This window comes from Acanthopagrus latus, chromosome 15 (assembly GCF_904848185.1).
Source record: "Acanthopagrus latus isolate v.2019 chromosome 15, fAcaLat1.1, whole genome shotgun sequence".
Lineage (NCBI taxonomy): Eukaryota > Metazoa > Chordata > Actinopteri > Spariformes > Sparidae > Acanthopagrus > Acanthopagrus latus.
Window position 1 is genome coordinate 9,433,892 of NC_051053.1, and position 21,955 is coordinate 9,455,846.

At 38.3% G+C, this 21,955-nt stretch overlaps 1 protein-coding gene across 7 annotated transcripts in view; it reads right to left on the minus strand.

The window, feature by feature from the left end:
* wdr27 (WD repeat domain 27) overlaps nt 1-21,955 on the minus strand; it is a 43,145-nt gene that overhangs the window by 19,517 nt on the left and 1,673 nt on the right. For 5 of the 7 annotated variants that reach the window (XR_005079451.1, XM_037124635.1, XM_037124637.1 and 2 more), the window contains exons 6-22: nt 21,845-21,896; nt 21,419-21,489; nt 21,235-21,349; nt 20,946-21,048; nt 19,368-19,459; nt 18,644-18,708; nt 17,966-18,078; nt 16,899-16,972; nt 11,325-11,394; nt 10,625-10,693; nt 10,434-10,537; nt 9,567-9,656; nt 8,648-8,769; nt 6,297-6,430; nt 4,780-4,877; nt 3,901-4,022; nt 1,435-1,532 (exon numbers count right to left, since the gene is read on the minus strand). Coding sequence is in view for 6 of the 7 variants with exons in the window: in XM_037124635.1 (XP_036980530.1) it covers nt 1,435-1,532; nt 3,901-4,022; nt 4,780-4,877; nt 6,297-6,430; nt 8,648-8,769; nt 9,567-9,656; nt 10,434-10,537; nt 10,625-10,693; nt 11,325-11,394; nt 16,899-16,972; nt 17,966-18,078; nt 18,644-18,708; nt 19,368-19,459; nt 20,946-21,048; nt 21,235-21,349; nt 21,419-21,489; nt 21,845-21,896 (1,592 nt within the window). In the remaining variant the exon portion in view is untranslated. The other 2 variants (XM_037124639.1, XM_037124640.1) reach the window with 2 other exon arrangements.

Below are 21,955 nucleotides of genomic sequence, written 5' to 3' on the forward strand. Positions count from 1 at the left end.
CCCTGCCAACACTGTCTCCACACAAAAGTACTACTCATGGATGAGAGGCTTGTGCTTGTGAAAGCACCGGATGTGAACACTAATGGAGTCCAGCTTGGCTGAGTTGTAACATTAGGTAGGTCAGTGATGATGCACGCTTCCTTTTGCTATTGAGTTTTCAAATGGTTTTTTGGGGGAGTGCTTTGAGTCGTCTATTTCTATCATATTCGAGAGGGGGCAGACATCTCTGCAGCTGATATCTCCAAAACTCAGCAACACACACCAAAACAATCTAGATGGCTAAACAGTTCTATGGGTGAGAGGAAAAACAAAAAGTATTTTTGATTTTGGGGTGAAATGTCCCTTAAAAGGAACTTTTCAATGTAATAGTTTTCAGTCAGAAACAAGAAAGAAACCATAGATATTACATGGGAAAAATGTTATGTTAATCTGTTGCATTCAGGTGTTACAAATACTTTACTGGTCACAGCATACGGCTATTATTTCTCAACAAAGAAGTAACTTCAGAATTGTTTGCTAGTCATTACGGATAGCACTGTAGGCCAAGTGTCCAAGATAACATGAAAAAAGTACATACAAATAAATTAGGATATTTTTTTTTTTTTTAATTAAAGCAGAAATAGACAACTTTACAACTTCCCCCCTCCAGCCTTACCCTATTACTCTATTACTGTTTTAAGTGATGTATCATAGGCAACTGGACTTGTTTCAGGTTCTTGAAGATGTTTCATCTCTCATCCAAGAGGCCTCTCCAGTTCTAATTAACTATTACTGTTGGCACCACTGTCGTAAAAACAACGTTACCCATGTTACTAGCAGCCTGGCTACTGTCCAAAGCAAAAAACAACTGTAAGAATCATGATTTGACCTAGAAACCCAGATCTCAGTGCTATGAAAAGGCAGTCAAAACATCCGGTTGTTTTAATATGCAGACCGATTTTGTAACTTGCTGATCGGGAATAAAGGATGTCCAATTTGAACTGTCTCAAGCCCCAGTGGTCAGAGGAAACATATATCATAATGGGGGGCCAGACTTTGACAAAACCCTGGATGCACATGCAATCTTTATTTCTGTGAGAAAAATCTAGCCAGTTAGCAGACTGAATTGCATAGTTCAGCTGAGGTTTATAGGGAACCAATCTTTACGTGGATGGTGTCACTTTTCTACAGCCATTACACAGTGAAATCCGTGTTTACTTCAAGAAAAAAAATTGTCTTTTACCAGTTTAAGCTGCCTTACAGTACTATATTGTAAGGCCACCAATGTTGTGCTTAGGCATTTTAATCAACCTCTGAAAAGCCTGAAGAAACTGAAGCAGTACTTTGTAAATGTGAATATAGAAACATAAATCTGATCACAACTTTTTGGCCTGATTTTCACATTAAAAGTGCATCCATTAACAACCCCTATAGAATGGACTACATTAATATTACCTTAGTGTGCGGAGGTCCCAAATCTTCACACCATCTGTGACTGCACTAGTGAGGAAGAGGTTGTATGAATCCGGTGCCTGCGTGCTGAACATGGAGCCCTGTGAAACATATACAAAAATCTAAAATGACCAGTCAGCACATACCTGACAGAAATACACTGTAAATCAGCTACACTTATTGTCAGGCACTGGAAAACATTTTTTTTCTGTGTATCCTGTATTGGCAAATGTTATGATTATTATTCCAGGTAGCATTGTTTCTACCTTAACGTAGGAGGTGACATTAAATAAAACCTAAGCCCATCGGGATGGGCTGGAAAAAAAAAATGGAATGGGAACATAATTGATGTAAGTTCGTCTTTGTGTGTAATTTTCCATCTTTAATGTCCCACATGGAGATAGGCTTCAGCTATGTAGACTTTCCGCTGTACATCTATAGATAAATTCCATACATGACTTCCACACTGAGCTAAAGAGAGAGAGAGAGCAGCGGTGGGGGTGTTTTTTGTTTAGATTTCCATTAAGAGTGTGAGAAAGGGAGTCTGAGAGGGCATTTCCAGTTCCATTTTCCGAGAAGTCCTCTCCTCTGATGAGTTCCAGGTGAGTTTTGCAGAGGAGGTGATGGAAATTTGAAGTGGGAAAAGCTGCTTCACATGCTGTAGTTCCTGCTGTTTGGTCTGCATCGGGACGAGAAAGCGAGAGGGGAGGGAAGAGTGATGTTATGTGTGCAGTCTCCAGGCAGGGGCAATCCCTCTGATCCACAGGTATTAACCCTACGGGCGTCCAAACGCCCTTGGGCGCCCAGGCGGAGGACCCCACATTGACGCAATAGCCAAGCTGAAACAACAAGCTGCGGGCTTTTCACAATAGCTGACGTGACAAAGAGCAGGCACCTCTATGTTGAAGGAGTCAGCTGTGTCTAAGAGTGCATCACAGTTGAATGGGTTGATGCATTTAATCCATGCCGCTAGCTGCAGTGTGTCCAGCTAATCCAGGCTGGCCTGAGTGTCAAGTATGCACAGGTCAACATGCACAACTATAGTCAGTACTCCAGGGTCACTCAGAGAATCCTCTTCTTCTGCGCAAATAGACACTTTTCTGTGTATAAAAATAAGTTATCTATGGGACAGGTCAACTTTTCAGTAATTTTTGTGATTCCTATTAATGGTTTTGCTGTTATTATCATCAAACATTCAAATAACTATATATGGAGCGAAACCAGCGCCTCATTTCTCTGGAAAAATGTAACGTGATAGCTATAAAGAGATATAAATGATGTGAAGAAACCCCAGACTTGAGTGCATGAATTTATCACTGATATTTACAGTTTCATTTTGAGTGATGCAGTATTGCATTCCTCATAGCACTATAATCGATGTGGATACAGACCTAAGCTGTCTGCTTGTTAGACACCAGCAAATTGAGCCTACATTGGTCCAAGACAGTGATGTGAGAGAAAGGCCACATAAACCCAGACTGCATCATGGAACAGCATTACTCCAAGGCCATCATCCAGCATGGAATCTCCTCCAGCCATCTCCTATGGCAGTCTTAATCCTGATGCACCAAGGATTTACATTCAAAAACTCAGCAAGATGAATGATTCTGACGATAGCACATCCTGTCTGTCTGTCATGGAAACCTTTAGGTAACCATGACAGTTTTTTTTTTCAACCACAACCTCCTTCATTCACACCGCAAACTAAAACTTTTATTCCCTTGAAGACAATCTGCGCCTTATGTAACCGCCACAGCACTCGTAGTCTGCCTTATGTAACTCTGTAACATCTGCCAAATAGTAGACCCTTCTCGAGTAAAGTGGAAGATGGGGCTCACACCACCAGCTGATGCCAAGTCAAGCAAATTCTTCGCTGTGTGGGTGAGATCTAGACTTCACTCAGTCTGTCGGTGGAGTGACGCGTTTGCTTCTATCCATTCATAAAGGTTAGAGGTTATCATGAGTCTCAGTCCAACTACAAATGAGGAAAAGAGCTTGTGAAGCAAACAACAAAAACTCAGGGTTAGGGTTAGCATAGTAAACTTACATGAGTGAGGATTTAAGAAGACACTGCCAATAAAAGCAATAACTCCAATGTCAACCTTTTTAAATGCATATCAATTTCAATTTGATAATTGATGTACAATCTATTTTCAGCACTGGCAGACAGTTCGACTTTGTCCTTGTAGGTTTTTTCAGGCTAGGGTAAGGCAAGCTAAAATGAAATATTCACCCAAAGTTGCATTGTTAAACATAAAATATCCACAAAATAAGTAAAGACAGAAATTTCATTTTATCCAACCTGTACCGAGTAAACCCTCCAACCAAAAAAATAATAAATGGTCTCCTGCGCTGTTATCTCTATAGTTCTTACTCTACAAGTTAACCCTCTTCTCAAAATAAATAATCCTTAGGAACTTTCAAAAATGGCGAATTTGCTTTTCCAAAGGAACATTAACATTGCCTCACCTTGTTCTGTGTAATGCAGTGGATGGCTCTGCTGTGGGCATCAGGCACTTCTGAAGCAACTGTTCCCTTATTCATGTCAAATACTTGTATGGAGCGATCCGAACCACAAACCAGAACAATGTCTGCGACAGCTTTTAGGAAAAAATAATGAGATTTATTGTTTATAAATTATAGGCGGAACAAGCTGCACAACAACACAGGTTTATCATGCCATGCGTTCATAATATTCTTCTTGGACAGGGGGGCCAGCCTTCCAACGTTAAGAAAAAAACACAAATCATCATCATTCATTAGGTTATGTAAGGAATATCAGTTTTCCCTCATTCTCCATGGGCCAGCTCTAAAAACCAAAGTGCTGAGTTGAGCAGATAACTAAATACATCAGTTTGTGTTTTGCAGACAGCTTCTATTGCTCCATGATGCGATTCAAAATTAGAAAATTATTCAAATGTCAGTAGTTGTTCATAAGTTTGCACATTTTTGTACTAAATAGTTTTTTAAGCTCATGACACAATATCTGACTCCATATAGACCATATAGACTCCATTGGTGCAAAACAACTTGTGACGGGATCTCACTCATCACAACACAGCTAAGTTCAGTGGATTTATTGGAAAGTAAACGCACTATAAAGCCTAACGAGGGGCTGGAATGCAGACATTCCTGAAAAATTAAAGACACCTACATGATTTACAGGTAAAGTCAGCAGTGGAAGCCCTGAGGCTACGTGAAGACTTTATGAAGCACAGACTGATGTGCCGTGGTTAACATGGAAGTGGTTCAACAAGATGCTCTGTGTAAAACTAGATAAGGGATAGGCTCACTCTGCCCTATCCAAAGTAGCTGCTGTAAGAAAAATAATAACAAGAAAAAGGATACAAGAAAAGAAATCACTGATTGCAGACAAGGCAGTGATGTCTGTTGATGATGCTGTCATGAAGCGGCTTGCCAATTTGACAACACTCCGTTGTTGATATCTAAGAAGAAAAAAAGTACAATCAATGATAATGATTTGATAAAAATAACAACCTAAATAGGAGAAAGATGAATAAGTATGACAAAGTGCTAAAAGAGAGTATGTAGGCATTTTATTAGGTTATGTCTCCAGAACAATCTGTGATAGCTCACAGTGCACATTCATGCAGTTTATATGGTAATGAGTATCAGCCAGGATGATGACAAATGCATCTATTGCAACAACTAACTGGAGGTGAAAAGTGGCAGATTATTGGTTTAAATCTGTGAAAAATGAACTTTCTAACCTAAAACCGTTGTTCATTTTCTCTTGAGAAAGGCAAGTAACTGCCGATGTGTTAGTTTTACTGTTAAGGGGGCCAACAAGACTGTGTGTGTCCTACTGTGGAGCTTTGTGGTTTGAGGTTTGTGATTGCGTAACACAATCTGATTTTTTTTTTTATATTCTGCTGATTCAGCATGAATAGAGAAACTGTTGATATCTGGACATAATCACAATCACTGAATTTCCTTCAGCTGTACTTCACCAATGACTCCCAGGGAACAGAAGTTGGGGCGGCTGCGGCCCAGTGTGTAAAGAGGTTGTCCATCAGTGTCGGTAGTTCGACCCCCAGCCACTTGCACTCTACTCTATCAAAGTGTCTTTGGCTGGATACTGAACCCCAATTTACCCCAGGTGAGTCATCAATGCTGGCTCTTCCATCAATAGTTTTGTGCGTATAAATGCCTATTGCTAAACCAGGTGGCACCTTGTATAATAGTGCCTGCCACCAGTTTATCAATGTTTGTGTGAATGACTGAATTCGGACTTGTGTTGTAAAGGACTTTAAGTGGTCTCTAAGAATAGAAAGCAGTATGTCAATACTGTCTATTTACCACTACGATAAGTTAAAAAAGAGGCACAAGCAGTAAATAAAGTAAACTGATATAGAAAAAAAATGATATTATAATTAAAGCACTTTTCTTTTTATCACCATGACATTTACAGAGTCCAAGAAAACATCTTGAGATCATATAAATCAGGGGTGCCCAAACAAAGCTGAAACTTAATGGTGGGCCATGGGCCATGAGGCTAAAACCTATTGTACTGTGTTGTTAAGATACAAAATGGCCCAAGAATCTCATGTTCAAGTAATTGACTGATTTCCTGTGCAAAGTGCCTGACAAAAATAAAACAGCATAAACAGCAATTTATATTATTATTACAAATTAGTATATTTACTTTCTGAATATATTTCTGTCCTCTAAAAATCTGCCAGATCAAATCGAACCTCATGGCAGGCCAAATTCGGGCTGCGGATATACACTAATGCAATAACTATGATGTTAACACTATACTTTACATTGTATGATACACTAAATAGCTAGTTTATAGTATGCAACACTATCAAGTAATCTGTGAAATAATCGCTTATAATTACCTTTTGACGTCATCACGTGTGATGTCCACATTATACAGATACAAACATAAAGAGGGCCCAGAACCCAGAAGCAGAAATTTGTCGAGGTAATAAAACTGAGCACTTCTTATGGGTTTAGAGAATGCACTGTTTCCCTATTGGAGGAAAGGAAAGAGACACAAATTAAATCCATCTCTTAAAAAAACATCAGACTTCTAAAATAAAAGTATAACACTAATCTAATCTAATAAAATGAAGTAATAAGGTGTACAGTGTATTTCTATGATGCAGACAGAGAAAACTCATAAATCCTGAATAGTTTTGCTAAATATATACTCCATATTGCCTAGAGTTGATCTGAAGCTAAGTGAAGTCATGGCTGACTTCTGAAAGCAATATAAAACTTTTAATAGTAGGTCCTGAACACCTCTATTACTTTAAAATTGGTTGAAATGACACATGCAACACTCTCAAATGTAGAGTGATAATCTACACATACTATACTGTCTGTGTTATCCCACAAACATGTCAAGATTAATGGTGGATCATGAGACCTTGAATGTTTGCTCTCCACAACACTCATTTTTTCTCACTTCATGTTGAAAAAGGGACTCCAAGAAAGTCAGTTCCACAGAAGGAGGAAGTGAGCTCAAGAACAGGCATCCTTATCAGAAATGTTTTGTATGAGGCATTCACATCTTTCTCCTTGACCTCAAGACTGCACAGCTGGACTTAAGAATGGTAAAAGAACCAAACAGAAGGGCTGTCCTGATTTACCAACTGACATCTAAATACTTCCAACAATAATTGTAAGAATACCATGTGGTTGTTTGAGGTTATTTCTTTTTAGACTTTTCAAGTCGAACTGTACGAAGCTCTTTGTAATTCTGGCTAACCCTGACGGAGCTCCTGTCCCTGAAGAGAATTGCATTTGTTGCCAAGTTGTTTCACAAGAACACCAAGCAGTCAAAGGCTGTAGAGCTAGCCAAGCTCCAAACAGTTTCACTGAGTAGTGCAAGCAGGGATGGTTATCATCAGGTATGGGAAGACCCCAGAGTTTTAACTTGGCATAGGGGAAGCAGACACACTTCTGACTGTCCCATTAAATATGATACCCGATGAAGTAAGGAGGCTCTGCACACAATCAGAGTTTTGGATGTTCTGAGTCAAGCAGATGCTTTGAATGACAAAGTCACTATCTTTGAGCCAAGAAAAACACCATTCAATCATCTCAATTAATTTGGCTTTCTCTTTTTTAATTCCATTAGGGTATTTAGAGGAGGAAAAAACGAATTAGGCAAGTTTTACATCAATGTGTCAAAGGTACACTTTGAACATTACACATAATTTCCCTGCTGAAGTTATAAAGATGGCCATGACGCACTTTCTAATGAGTTACAGACAAAACAAACTAGAGCATCCTAATTATAGCACCTCTTACCTGCATTGCCATATCTAATAATATGGTGCACATATTCCATCACTCTCAACACCTGACACATCTCTTTATAGCCCAGCCTGAGGCGTTATACCTGAAAGCATGTTCTAGAATAGAATAGAGGGGTCTGCCTCATGGGACCATTAGTCAGAAAAAAATGTATGGTAGTCAATATTTTTGATCCTTTGAATTATTCCATGAGTTACACATATGTTTGTAAATGTAAAGGATCTAAGTGTATCAGTTTGTTGTAAAGATAGTGAAATACTATTTAGTTGTGTGTAAAACTTCTTGATGAACTACATCGTTTCGCAGGGCCATCACCTCAGCACAGATAATGTTATAAAAATGGTGAAAATCAACACAAGTCTGGCCATATTGACATTTACAGTTACGTGAAAGGAGTTAGTTAGTTCTGCAAGCTAGCTAATATACGGGACCAGCTCTACAAGGTTTCAGTTCTGAGTATCCGTGAGTGTTTAAAGGAGATGAAATGAAGTCCCATGGTGGTCCACTGACAGGGGCCTGACTGTGACTCCCTTTGAAGACATGAAGCAAAACATTGTGGATACAGAAGCAACCACTGTTTTTCTGTCATTCAAGTGTGGAATCATTTGCAACAACTGCAATAAGGGGCAAAATCCTTCCAGCAGTCACAGTGGGCTTGAGGGTGAAACAAATGTGTCTGTAGTTATTTTGTTTTTTTTCCAAACCAATTTGAGATTTTAGATCTTCAGAGTGAGGAGATTTTTGCAGTATGAGGTCACTCTGGCTTCTCCTCATTTGACTGATTTTTTATGGTGAAGACTTGAGTAAGTGAAGGTTCAGACACTGGTGATGGTTAAGATTAAGATGATTGGAATTAATGAAATCCATAAAATAGAATAAAGCACAAAAGTAAGTATCTGTGTTTGAATATGAATGTTAATATTACCATGACAATGGCAGGCTCTGCGCTGCCATGGGTCCAGATTCGGAGTGACTGGTCTTCTGATGCACTCAACAACCACTGTCTGTTGAGACTCCAGCTCACACTGCTCACTGACTTGCCATGGCCTGCATATAAAGAGAGGTCCAAAACCAACCTGGAAATCAGTGTGTGGCTGCAACATTTACTTTTATGGTGCGGCTCAGAGAGACAGACAGAGTGAAGAGAAGAGGCTCTTGGTGACCCACTGATCACCTCAACTTCAGTCTTCTTATCTCTACTGCCCCCTTATGGAAACTGTGTTCCCCGCTGCACGAAAGACAGAAGGTGTGAAACAGATGCTTGTCATGCATGGAATCCTGTCTGTACCTGTCGGTGCTGAGTGGCAGAGTGATGGCAGACAGAACTGACTACCGTACTCTGAGTGATACTTCAAATTAAATAGTGTGTCAGTAAATTAAAAAAATAGCTACATTCAAAGTACAATGTGCCCTTGGTTTTACTGTCTGACAAAAACAAAGACAGAATGTACCAATTTCTTGCTTTGGAATATAATCAAACCACCCCTTTCCTTTGAAAGAGAATTCTTAATCTACATTCACTGATAGCTGAGTAAGCAAATATTTGGATTTGCCTGGAGTCTTTCATCTTAAGCCATAGTAGATCCATTTTCCAAGTATGTTAATCAGAATAGCCCAAATAAGGCAGACCTAAATCCAAGCTGAGGATGACCTTTTCTTAACATACTCCTTCATCTCAAACATCACAAGATCTTAACCTAAAATAACCTTATGATGTGAGTATAATTTGTGAGGAGTCAAGTGATAATAACATTCAACTGCACTGCTGACAAAAATGCCCATTTCACAGAGGGCAAATAACTAAATAATGAGCAAGCTTTCAATGCATATTCAAGGTCATGCACCTGTGTAGACAGTTGGATTTCCAGTGAGGGAAGACTTGTACAATAACACCGAGCTGTCTCCAAGACCACACAGGATTTGTTTCCCGTCACCTGGGAGAGACAGAGAACCACAGAATCCTTTTATTAGGATTTTTCAGTCAACAGCTGATTTATCATTATCGGCTATATAAAAGCATTTTTTAGTGTTTTGTCAGAAACAGGACCAGTACTGAAAGGTAATATAATTCTGTAACAACAACAATGACCTGTTAAGTCATCATAAATCATACCATTATTGCTTAACCTCAATTCACCCTTCCAGTGGAGGATGGAAAAAACTCAATGCAGTATGAGGCTTTTGTGTTTACATAGCAAGGCTCAGAACACTCTTACTGCTGACAAAATATCTCAAAATCCAGGCTTCAACAGGCATTGTATATAAAAAGCATTCAATTCTTTAGAAGTATCATGGATGAATATGCTGAGGTTCTGATACCTGGCCATGGGATGGTTTGGGGAGAAAAACACAGAGCTCAGACTAATTTTGATGTGATTACACAGACGTAACCAGGATCTACTTAGTTTTAAGGGATAAGAGGGACTGCTGTAGTACATGAAATGTGCAGTTGCGTTGACATTTATTGTAAATCAAGTCAACATATCCATCAGTAACGCCCTATTAGTGAAAAATGTATGGTCTCCACTTCTCACTGTAAACCACAGAAACTTCAGTCCCAGAATCAATTTGATTTCTTTGTATCACTACTTTGCCTGAGTTTCTGTACTCACTATTGATTTGTTGTCTGTGAGAAGAATGTAATATATAATGATTTTTTAACTTTAACCACATACATGATTATAATATGTCTCACCTGAATACTGTCTCACCTGAATACTGAAAGCAATAGACTGGTTTGTTGCCAGTGCTCAGATGACAGTGTGGAATAGTTGGTGCTGCACTGTCTGCTGGATAATCGCTAAGGGGAAAAGTCCTAAATGACACAAAGAGAAGAAAATTAGTATTTATTTCAACAATAACTTTAGAATACATTGTATTTAAAAATGATGGGACTGCTTACATATTTTTGGTGGCCTTTTTAGAGGAAGGCTTCTTCTGAATATTTGTTTTAGGTGAAAACATAATTCTTCTGAAAAAATCAAGAACAAACAAATAAATGAATGTAATGTCGTGAGTGGGGTGTTGAAGAGTTTGCTAGACACATAAAGGTGCCTCTCTTAAAGGGGAACTCCAGCACTTTTACACAATAAAAGTGTGCTGACAGGTCTTGGAGTATAGGTGCATATGTTAAAAATGTAGTATAAACCTTTTGTGGCTGCAGAAGAAGCTGCATATGATCTGATGAATTGCCTCCAGTAATGTCACTGAGAGGAGTACACTTACCAGCTATGTCTTGGGGTGGCAGAAAATATCTAAGAAGGTCACTTTTCTACCCCCATTAACCTGACCTAACTAACCTTAGTGTGAAGTGTCCTGCACAAGTCAAGAGCTAGGATGGTGGGAATTTTGGGGATCCATTTTATCTTGAGTGTTTAAGCATATTATGGGTGATACATTTCAATAAGTGGAGTCCTGGGAAATACTGAAATCATAACATTAGTGGAATGCATGGTGAAGAATGAAAATAAAGCAATCAAAGGAAAAATTCCATCATTTCTCCTCTTACTTAAATTTCCTTGAGAGTTTTTCTTAATCATTATTACATTTTGGACAATACAATTAACTATAATTTGATTTTCTGTTAGGCAAAGTGAACGTACCTCGGGGCACTGGTATATCCAGACGATCTCACTTTTGAATGGAAAACCAGAGGCTGCTCCTTTATTCCCCCTAAAATGAGGTGGTCCATTAGCCACAGACTGACAAACACAAGTACTTAATGACATTATGAATTCCCAAACCAGAGAATGAAGAAGCTAAAAAGAAAAAGTTCCCAGTTCTAAAGGAATAAAAGACTTCTGTTCGCTATTTTCCACAATTAGGATGGAGCTACTCATTATACTGTCTCATGGGTATAGGTAAGAAAGATACAATACGATTAGGAGACCACAAACCGTGGGATGGTTCACTCTGCTCCCTGTTCACTGTCAGTAGCTTTACTATATTACAATGAGCTCACTTTTTCCACAACCATTAAAATGTGTGAGGCTGTCCAAGAACTGCTCTCCTGTCAAATAACAGGCAACGTATGAAAAAGTTGAATAATCTCTGGGTGGTAACTTTGGACATAAGTTGTATCAGAGCAAAATATACATACGTATTTTTTTCGTTAACAGCCTGGACTTGAATTCAATCTCACTTTATCATCTGAGCAGAAATTAACCAGTGAAAATGTTATCTACCCTGGTTTTCTCAGACATGGATTCATCAATTAATTTGGTCGACTAGCATAATACACAGCTCTTTAATTTTTCCCCATGCAATAATACATGTACATATTACACAGCTATTCTTTTTCTTTGATGGTAATTCACTTTCAAAGGTATTGCAGTTCATTGACGGACTGTTGTTTAACATGGATATGAAAAACACAGATTTGTGGTTTGGTTTGTTTACAGCAGTAGCCTATCTTCTATATGACAACATGAGAGATGGCATTTGAATTGTTTAAACATTTTCAAAAAGGAAACCTGATAACAGTCAATAACCTATGGTTAATAACTTTATACTACCAAAAAAAAACTGTAAAAGAGATGTACCACTATTCATAAATAATCAAAGGGCTTTTCACACTGCATACTCTTAGCCCAAGGCTATCCTTAGCCCCAGGGTTACAGTTGACCCTTGGATAACCCTGGGCTATACAAATCCCAATGCACCTCTACAAGCACTGTTAACATTAGTCGTGAACACATGACTAATGTTAACAATGCCAGAATGATGACTTATAACTACTTCTCTTTAGCCTTGTTTGACCCTGAGACCTTTTAGCCTTGTGTTATCAGATTTTCTGGGGGTTAACCCCACAAACACGGGCTAACGCTGCTCTGGAGAAGGGCAAGTGAGCCCTAAGGTAAAGTTAGGTTTAGCACACTTTAGAATTTGCCAAGACTGTGCCCGTGTGAAGCCTTCTTAGCCTGGGGCTAAGTGCAGCTTGGAAAGTACTTTAGATTAAATTCATTTATTATTAAACTTGCACAACAGCTACACAACCCTCCCCCCAACTGTGATTCATGCAATGTTTGCATGCTAGGTAATATCAGTTGTCCTGCTTAGGCTCTTGTATGAGTCAGGCACAGTCCCAACACAATGATAAATTGTATGCAAGTGAAACCAACCAGTCAAAGTCAAAGAGAAGAACATCTGGATCTCTTTTTGATCCTCTCTTATCGGTGAGTGCTTTTCAACTTTGATCAGCAGTGCCAATGTTCACTCCAGGTTTGGCTTCAAGGATTTTCCTGTTGAATACACTTGAAACCCACTGAACAATGACTCTTTTCCTTGGATTGTGAATTGAAATTTGATTTTTTTCTTGGTACATGTTGTTTTTTTATCCGGTCAGCCTTAAAAGATATTGCTGCTGATACTTTTCATGCTGTCTTGCTTCTATCAAAGCAATAGTCTTACAGTCTCAGTTCAACTCCGCAACAGCTTTTTTAACCTGGTATCTAGCTTAGGTCAAATTGGTATTGCACAGTATCAATCAGCAAAGATGTAAATAACAGATGTGCGATTTCAGGTCTGGTGACACTGGTCACTCACATGTAGCACCATCCTTCGTTTCTCCACTGCGTTGTGTGGGAGGTGATGTATGAGGAGCTTTTGATCCAGCAAAGATTATATGCAGAAACAAGGCATTTAAGGCCAGAGATCTAATTACCTGGCGACACAATCACTTGGCATTTTGCTCAGCAGCCCTATTGACCCCCTGCTGATATATAATGGTCATTTAGTTTTATGAGGCAGTAAAAATCTCATAATTTACGCTGACTTGAGACTTAGTATTAGTTGAAGCAAAGTGAGAGTTTCAGACAAATTTCCAAGTCGAGTCATATCCGCGTAAAATCACAGCAGTGCTCCATTTACGGCTCTTACCCTTATTATGTTAGACTTAGCCTAATCTCTCTTAACCGTCACAGTAATACGGTTTCATAAGTCTTCAGTCTGTTCAAATGTTGGATGTTTAGCTTTGGACACAACAAAAGCAATAAATGATAACTTTTACGGTAAGGTTTGTCTACAGATACACAGTTCTCAAGGTCAGTTATCCGCTGTATTTGGAACTGCATCACTAGGATGTTAGGATGTAAGGTACACTTTTAGATTCAGTGGTTTAAAGAAGTTACAATGATTCTTTTTACAGTTTGTTTTGCCTGCAATGGAAGGCACAAGACTCAAGCCAGCCAATAATACACTTATTCTTGTGCTTAATCAGACAGGAGGCACACACTCAGACCTCCCTACAAGTTAGCTGTTGAAATTGACCCAAGACAAATACAAAATAATCCAAGCTTCTAAAAGTGTACTCAATGTAGCAGCTACATATGTCTCCAAGATATTACAGGAAATCTTTCCTGCCACATGCCATCAGACTTTATAACAATAGTTAAAAAATCTGGTCTTTCCATACAGTCCCTATGCACTTTATCTGTTTTTTCTGTTTTTCTTTCCTGCTACATGCCATCAAACTGTACAATAATAGTTATATAATCTGGTCATCTAATACAGTACATGCACACTTTATCTGTTTTTCTTATGCCCACCGGTCCACTGATGATTATTTATCTGTTTCACTGCACCTTATATTTTATTTTATTTTTTGCACTATAATAACTACCTCTTTTTATACATTATCTATACTGTGTATATTTGTACATTGCATTTTATACTGTAATTAATATGCTATTTCTTCTTTTTATTTCAGTGTGTTGCTTATATATTTTATGTATGTAAATGCTGCTGCTACGCCAAAATTTCCCAGCTTGGGATTAATAAAGTATATCTATCTATCTATCTATCGATCTTGACTGTAACCAGACTCTCTGGTACGAGTTATTGCCTTACTGACTTGCAAAAAGTGGGCACACACTAGGTGAATGAAGCGAAAGCAGAAGTAAAAAGGTATCAGTGGTGCAGTAACCAAAGACTGACAGGAATTATGAATATGGAGCCAAATTAAGGGTCTGACGGCAATTGAAATCATGTTACATCTGAAGAATGTGTGGAACATATGTGTAGCACTCTGGAGGGAAATGTACAAAGAGGGCAAAGAATGTGATACCACATGTACCGGTAGCTATGAGGATAAAATACTAACCACAATATCAAACTTCAATAGAGAGCTAGATGTGAACAGGAGGCACTCTGTATTGCAGTTGCTGTACAGCAGTGACTAATGGAACAATAGTGAGAGGCACCAAACACTTTTCTCTTTCATTCAAAATGGACCAGTCAAGGCCACACAGTTCTCTGTTTTTCCCATCTCACTCTATCCAAAACTAGCAAAGGAGCTCTAAAGAATAAAGCTGACACTGATGCTTAATGCTCTGTATCATGTCGCAGTAGGCAGATTTCTTGCAGTAGTCATTAACATTATATTTTAGATGAGCACTGAGCTTTATTTACATGTAAGGACAAATTAGAGAACCATTTTTCTATTAAATAACAAGTTCTTGACAAATAAAAAAAGTAATTGTTAAAGTATCAGTTCCATCAGTATTTTATTTTAATGTTACAATAACCAGAGGTCAGTAGAGTGGCCAAAAACGGTACCCAAGTAACAGTACTGTTACTTTTCAAAAACAGTTACTTAAGTAGAAGTAAAAGTTTTTTATCGGTAAATATTAGCAGTTAGCACGACTGGAACACCATACTCCTGCTACAGCTTCAGCCATTGTGCTGCTATAAACAGAGTTGTGTGGAGGTGTGGCTGTGGTGGAAAAACAGAGCACCAGCAGACCTGGGTCCAGCTGACCAATTGCCTCTTAACTGAATGAGCCCTAATGCATAGAATACTAAACAAAGCCCACTGGTAATCAAACTTGTGCAAGCCAGTTAAGATAAGAATGAAAATCTCTTGTCTATAGAGAAATGTCGTAAGTGTTGTGCTTTGCTCTTATTTAAGTAAATTCTTATTAAGTGAAACCAGATGCTATTGCAAGATCTATGCTAACCTCTGACACTAAGCCTGGCAAGACAGATTTCCGATATCACATCATTACGTAATCTTGTGAATCTAGCTGCTTTCCAGGTAATATTTGATAACTATCTACATAAAATATTTCAAAGATAGTTTTTAACATGCAATTCAACACTAAGTGCAGCATTAGTAGTCCCCTGATGCCGTACCTATAAAACAACTTAATCCAGGCAGCTACACTTCAGACCGGTGACAACATACTCAAAGTATTAGCATCTGATTATCATCATCTCAATAAGCCGACAGTCCTGTTTCACTTCACGATTAGGTTACATGGCAGACACGACAGCAGATATCTAATCTGCACTCATAGTTCTTTTAACAGGGCTCTTTCAGACTTGTGCCAGGCTTACAAATTTCCTTTACAGCAGCAATCTAAGAGGTTTATGGTGTAATTTGTATACAATTCTGCAGATATCCTTAAGAATACAAAGACACATGGGGGGCAGCATGGCGGGTTTGACTAGTCTGTAAATCTTTGTGGTTTTTCGGTCTGACATTGCAGTCACGCAGCACCTCGACACTCCCCTGAAGATCTCCTACATAGTTTGGCACTGGCAGCTTCCTTCACTCGAGCTGTGGGGAGTCTAGTGAATACTGGCTTTCTCAGCGCTAATGCTCTGTAAGAGCAACATGTAAACCACAGTATACTGTAATGTAGGTCTCCTGCAGAATAGTTTCAAGCTGCCAGATCTTAATGATACACCCAAGAACCACAATTAGGCTCACTTTACCCCGGAATCCACCACTGCAAGAAGTGACTACACAACAAAATGTTAGTGTTTAAATTAGCGAGACTTTGTCAGTCTGTGTTTTACTTTTACTGTTGTGTAATTTGAAGTACCTGCCTATGTGGCAAATGAAAACTGAAGGAAATCTTATGATGAATGCCACATCAACATCCTCTACAAGGCAACAAATGGAATATTTCCAATCCTCTTTATTTACAGATAATAAGGAGGTTCTCAGTAGCTCTTCTAATAGCCAAATAGGCTTTCTACAAACCTACAATAAGTACAATTTAAGAGAACCATCTGGGTCCAAGCAAAACAGTCAACGGGCCAGACATGGAGTGAACTATAAAATGGGTCAGACTTTTAAAACCAAGAGTCATCAAACAGCAGTAGCTCCTTTTTTAGTACATGAGAATAAGTGAGAGCTGAGTTAGTGTGACGACAACGACAGGCATGCTGACCTTTCTTTTTTGGAAGATTAGGCTCCTTCTTCTTGAATGCAACATTCAGAGGAGATTCAGGCAGCAGAGGAGAACTGAAAACAAGGGAGGGTGGAAACGGGGAGAGAAGAGTTACTGGAAATGAAGGAGCACAGCATTTTCCATTAGGATTATTAGTCTTTCTAATTCTCAGTGCCATAATATTGCTGACTCATGAAAATCCAGATGGCAAGAATGGTTATAAAAGGCCAAGTTAATATGGAAATGTAAGAATCAGAGGCAGTTACAGGCAGGAGGCCATCTGAATAACAGACCTCACTCATATGTCGTACTGTTAGCAAGGTCAGGTGACCAGTATCTGAGAGAAAGCAATATGTCTACAGCTGCAGTATATTTTGCAGGTTTTAACAAGCTGACATGATTACGCTTTGGCTGAAAAGCTGCGAATTTGTTAAAGTTGAAAAACACATAACATTTGATATTATTTAATTCAGCACTGTTTATTGGTGCTGCTGGATTTTGCTAAATAATCATTTATGGAGGTACAGCTAATACCTGAATGAATTTCCTTCCTTCCCCAGAGGACAATTCTCAATCTTTGGCATTATTAAACCAAAGTTATTGTGAGAGTAATAAGTATGATTTTCTGGATTAGGAGTACATCCAGTACAGGGAGCTTTATTAAAACTCATGCAGATTTAAGAGCTTAGACATATAAAAACATTTCAGTTTAGTTTTTCTCTGAGCACAGCAGATCTAGGCTGCAACAAAATGATTATGTAAACTACAGAAAAGCTGTTGTTTTCTCTTATTTTCACAACATAGAAACACAAAGTATCAGAATAGCATATTATTTATTGTACAAGCAGCTGAGATATACTGCTGCATTAAGCAGTTCTGAGCTTAGCTTTCAGCCCCTGTGTATTCAGGACTGTGCTATTGCAGAGAAAGATCAAAATTTTTACCAATGGAGCTGATTTGTTACTTTGATTTTTTATTGAAGGGAGCAAGTGAAAAGGACGATTTGTGCTCTAGGGGGTCAACATACTGCAGCATCAATAAGGATTTTCCTTTCACTCCAGGTTTACCTCGGGTACACCGACAAGCCTTCACCACAAGCCCAGTTCCTCCCTAGCTCAGACAGACATAACTCCAGCAGGACCACGCATGGAGTAAACAAAGAGCTCACTAAAAATACCATCTGTGTGACAAGGAATTCAAGAAATAGTTAATGTCAAAATAATTCAATGAGGCCATAATTGCCTTTAAAAAGAAAAATAGATAATGTACAGTGTCTTTATGGCTAATGTTCAGGAAAATACAGAAAACAAGGGAGGGTGTTCAAATATCCCCTTTTGTCAGTGAAGAAACACAGTCAAATCTTGTAAAAATATGTTTCACATAAGCCTGGAGTGTACTATGATGAAGTATGAAGTATGATAAAATGAATACAGGAACACAGTAAGATAGTCACAACAAGTACAGGAAACACTCCACAACATACACTTACTTAACAGGGATCGATTTCAAGGGTACATATTATAGAGGGTGGAAATTTTCATTAATTCAGTAATTAAATATTTATTATCATTAAAACCCAAGATTGACTACTAAGGACAAAAGCATGCAGGTATGCACATTCTTCAGCAAGTAGTCTGAATCAAAAGGTAATTTGTAAATGAGAAAACGCTGATTGTGGATTGATTACAGGCAATGCAATCAAAACTGTACTGTGGTTTTGTCAAGATTTTATTGGCATTACTCACAGAGTTATCCCACCCTGAAGAGATTGACCACGACCCAGCCAGTGTGATGCTCAGGCTGTGGTAATCTACGAGAATGAACATCAGTCATGAGTTTTGGATACATTAAATTTTCACTTCATATGTATCAATTGCTATACAATATGCAAAGAAATCAACATTGAAAATATGAGCATACATGCTACTGATATACATATCATTAGAATATATATCATCTTTGTAGAGTTTATAATATGGAGTTTTACTTCAACACAAAGGTAATTGTGACCATAAGGATAGTTGGTTTGTCCTTTCATGTGCAACTATCGCTAATGCCATTCAGATAGTCACTTAACCCAAGATTGCTTTTTAAAATGTAATGAGCAAACACATGGTCCACTCAGAGAGAGCATTATGGCAGAGCTAGCTATTTGGGTGACTAGCTACTGTTGACACACTCTAAGCAGGAAGCTAAAATGCAGTGTTGGCAGGACTGATGGATTAAGACTTACTCATTTTATGATACTCCAAGAACTGAGCTTAAATTAGTAACCAAACGATTTTGCTGAGCTGAACAGCGCTGCTTCTACTTCTAAGAAAACTACAGCAAAGCAGAAAGGATATGGAAAAAAGCAGTACCAAATTCCCTTTGGAATTTGAAAATCAATCATAGTGTTCCTTAAAAAGAGAGATAATCTTAAAATGGCAAAAGCACAAACACATGACAGTCACACCACCAGCAGCCTACCTTTGAAATAAAGAACTCTTAAGAGTTCTGAGGTAGCCAGATCCACCACATACAGGCCATCAGAGCTTCCAATACATAACCAGCTGTTGTTCCTGCAGGGGCCCACACAGAGACATATGGAAAAACTGTGTTACAGGATTTCCCTTAAAAGCTTTTTCTCAGATCATTTGAGGAAAGACAGTGTAACCTCACTAAAGAAAAACACAGTGATGTGATGAAGTGGCAAGCCATGCACACCATAGGACTATAGGTTTTTATTCAGGTTTCCTTTTGACTTCATGTAGTCTAAACTTTGCACACCCTGCAAGATGGAAACTGCTGCCACACAGAGTAGAGAGAAGAAGAAGTTGAGTCTGATGGTTCATTTTCTATCCACTTCTTGCACTGAGCCACATGCTGAGATTGTTTTTTGTACTTTAATGCATCATTATTTTCACTCCTCACATGCTGCGTGAAAAAAGTAAAGCTTTTATGTGTGAAAAATGTATGATTTATGTGATTATTGCATCGTTCAAATTCCTCTGAAGGTTTTGCAGTGTTAATATCTGTATGCTAAAATGTCTTTTTTGACTATACCAGTGGGGGGCGCCAATGTCTAAATTTCCTATTTTACACATGCATTCTTAACACAAAATTTACCTTAACAAATTTGTTTTATTTCTAAAGCTCATCAGATTGAGGCCAGTAAAACAGTGGTTGCACAGAGACATCAAACAGTTGATGAACTAGAATTTTACACAGAAGTGTCTGTTTGGGTCAAGTCTTAAAATGATGTGGCTCTGAGATCATGTGCTTTGCTTAGAGCAAAGAGGAATCAATGTCCATTTCATTCCAGTGGTCCACAAAATACACAGAGAGTTATGTCTGTGCTCTCTAAGTGCCTGCTTCCTGTCATAACAACAAATGTTTAAACAGCCTGAAACAGTTTATGCTATGAGGTGGTAAAGCTTCTTGCGATGTGTGAAGTTTCCTGTGATTGTGTGGACACGTGCAGCAATTAGCCTGTAAAGAGGTGGCATTTTTTCCAGGCTTCTGTGACAGTCAGACATCTATATGACGTTAATGGCAGAAATGTGTAGCTATTTGTTGTTCTTTTCATGACAACTGTGCTTGAACCACTTCTGTATTATTTTCCTGTATCACATGCAATCTATACCTTGTGGAAAACTGAACTAAATGGAGCCATTGAGAATATACACAGTGTTGAAAGTATCATGTCCTGCTTCAACAGGAAGATTTCAAGTCACAAATGAAATAAAGCAGTTTTCCATCTTGGTGAGGTCATAATGACAAGGCCCATCAATTCACTTTGAGCACCTGAGAGTTAATACGGTCAAAATCATCTTAGACCTTGTCATTTACTGTGAAAAATGAATGAAGTATATAATAAGATCTGACCCTCTATCTATCAATCCATCTTATAACTGCTTATCTATTTCTACCAATTCAGAGGACATTCTCCTGGAAGACAACATTAAAAAGATCATCAATGTACAGCTGCACAATTCATTCAAATATAATCATAAAAAGGCAGATATTAACATTTCACTCTATTTATGAATGCTATAATTCACTTACTTTTCATGCACACTTCTGGTGTCAGTGAGTGAGCTACATGAAGCCATTTTGAGCACAGGCTTCGAAGTCTCCACTTTATCCACAGTTGACTGCTCTGCACATCCTGGAAGAAATAATAATAAATAAATAAGAAAGAAAGAAAGAAAGAAAGAAAGAAAGAAAGAAAGAAAGAAAGAAAGAAAGAATAATAAATATGAATCAATTTTATCTTTCAGTTGGGCAGCTGAAAAGAGGTATAGAATTACTAAAAATGCATTTGATCAAAATAGATATTATCTATCAACATCACCTGTTGGATAGCTAATAGCCAGCTGGTGCATTTGATGTCTTTTTTCCATCTTCTGAAGGTCCATTTTGGTCACAAGGTGACACTTGTGGTCATCAGGGAGAGTAAAGCACCACACCTAAACCAACAGATGCAAGTGTGTTACAATTTTCAGTACTGTTTCAGATTCTGTCCTTTAGTCTCTTACCTGTCCATCAGTTGAGCCGGTGATAAGGTGCCTGTTCTCCTCCAGGAAGAGCACACTGAGCAGTGGAGAGGCTAAAGAATTAAAGAATTTGTTTTAGGAAAGCTGTCATTTACAAGCATTTTGCAAGGATCTAATTCCTGCACAGATGTCACTGTGTAAAAAATAATACATTTAAAATGTACTACTTATCATTTCTTACTCATAAATTTAAAGTGCTTAAATTTGAGTCTTACCGGTGCTACAAGATAAGTCTGGACACCTATATTTGAATAATTGGTGCTAATTCATATAGTAATAGAGTTAGATATGTTATAGGTCCAACTTTTACATATGATTTTACCACCACTGCAATTCAAATCTAGGGAATTCAGTTCCTGTTATCGTGGGCAGGCAAATTAATTCCCTCCAACAATATTAATATCTCACCTGAAAGCACAAAAGACTGGTAGCAAACAGTTTCAGTTTTTAAGTCCCACACCTGAAAAGAGACAAGGCAAAGACCTTTACAGGTATTATGGTGTGTGTATTATTTTTTCA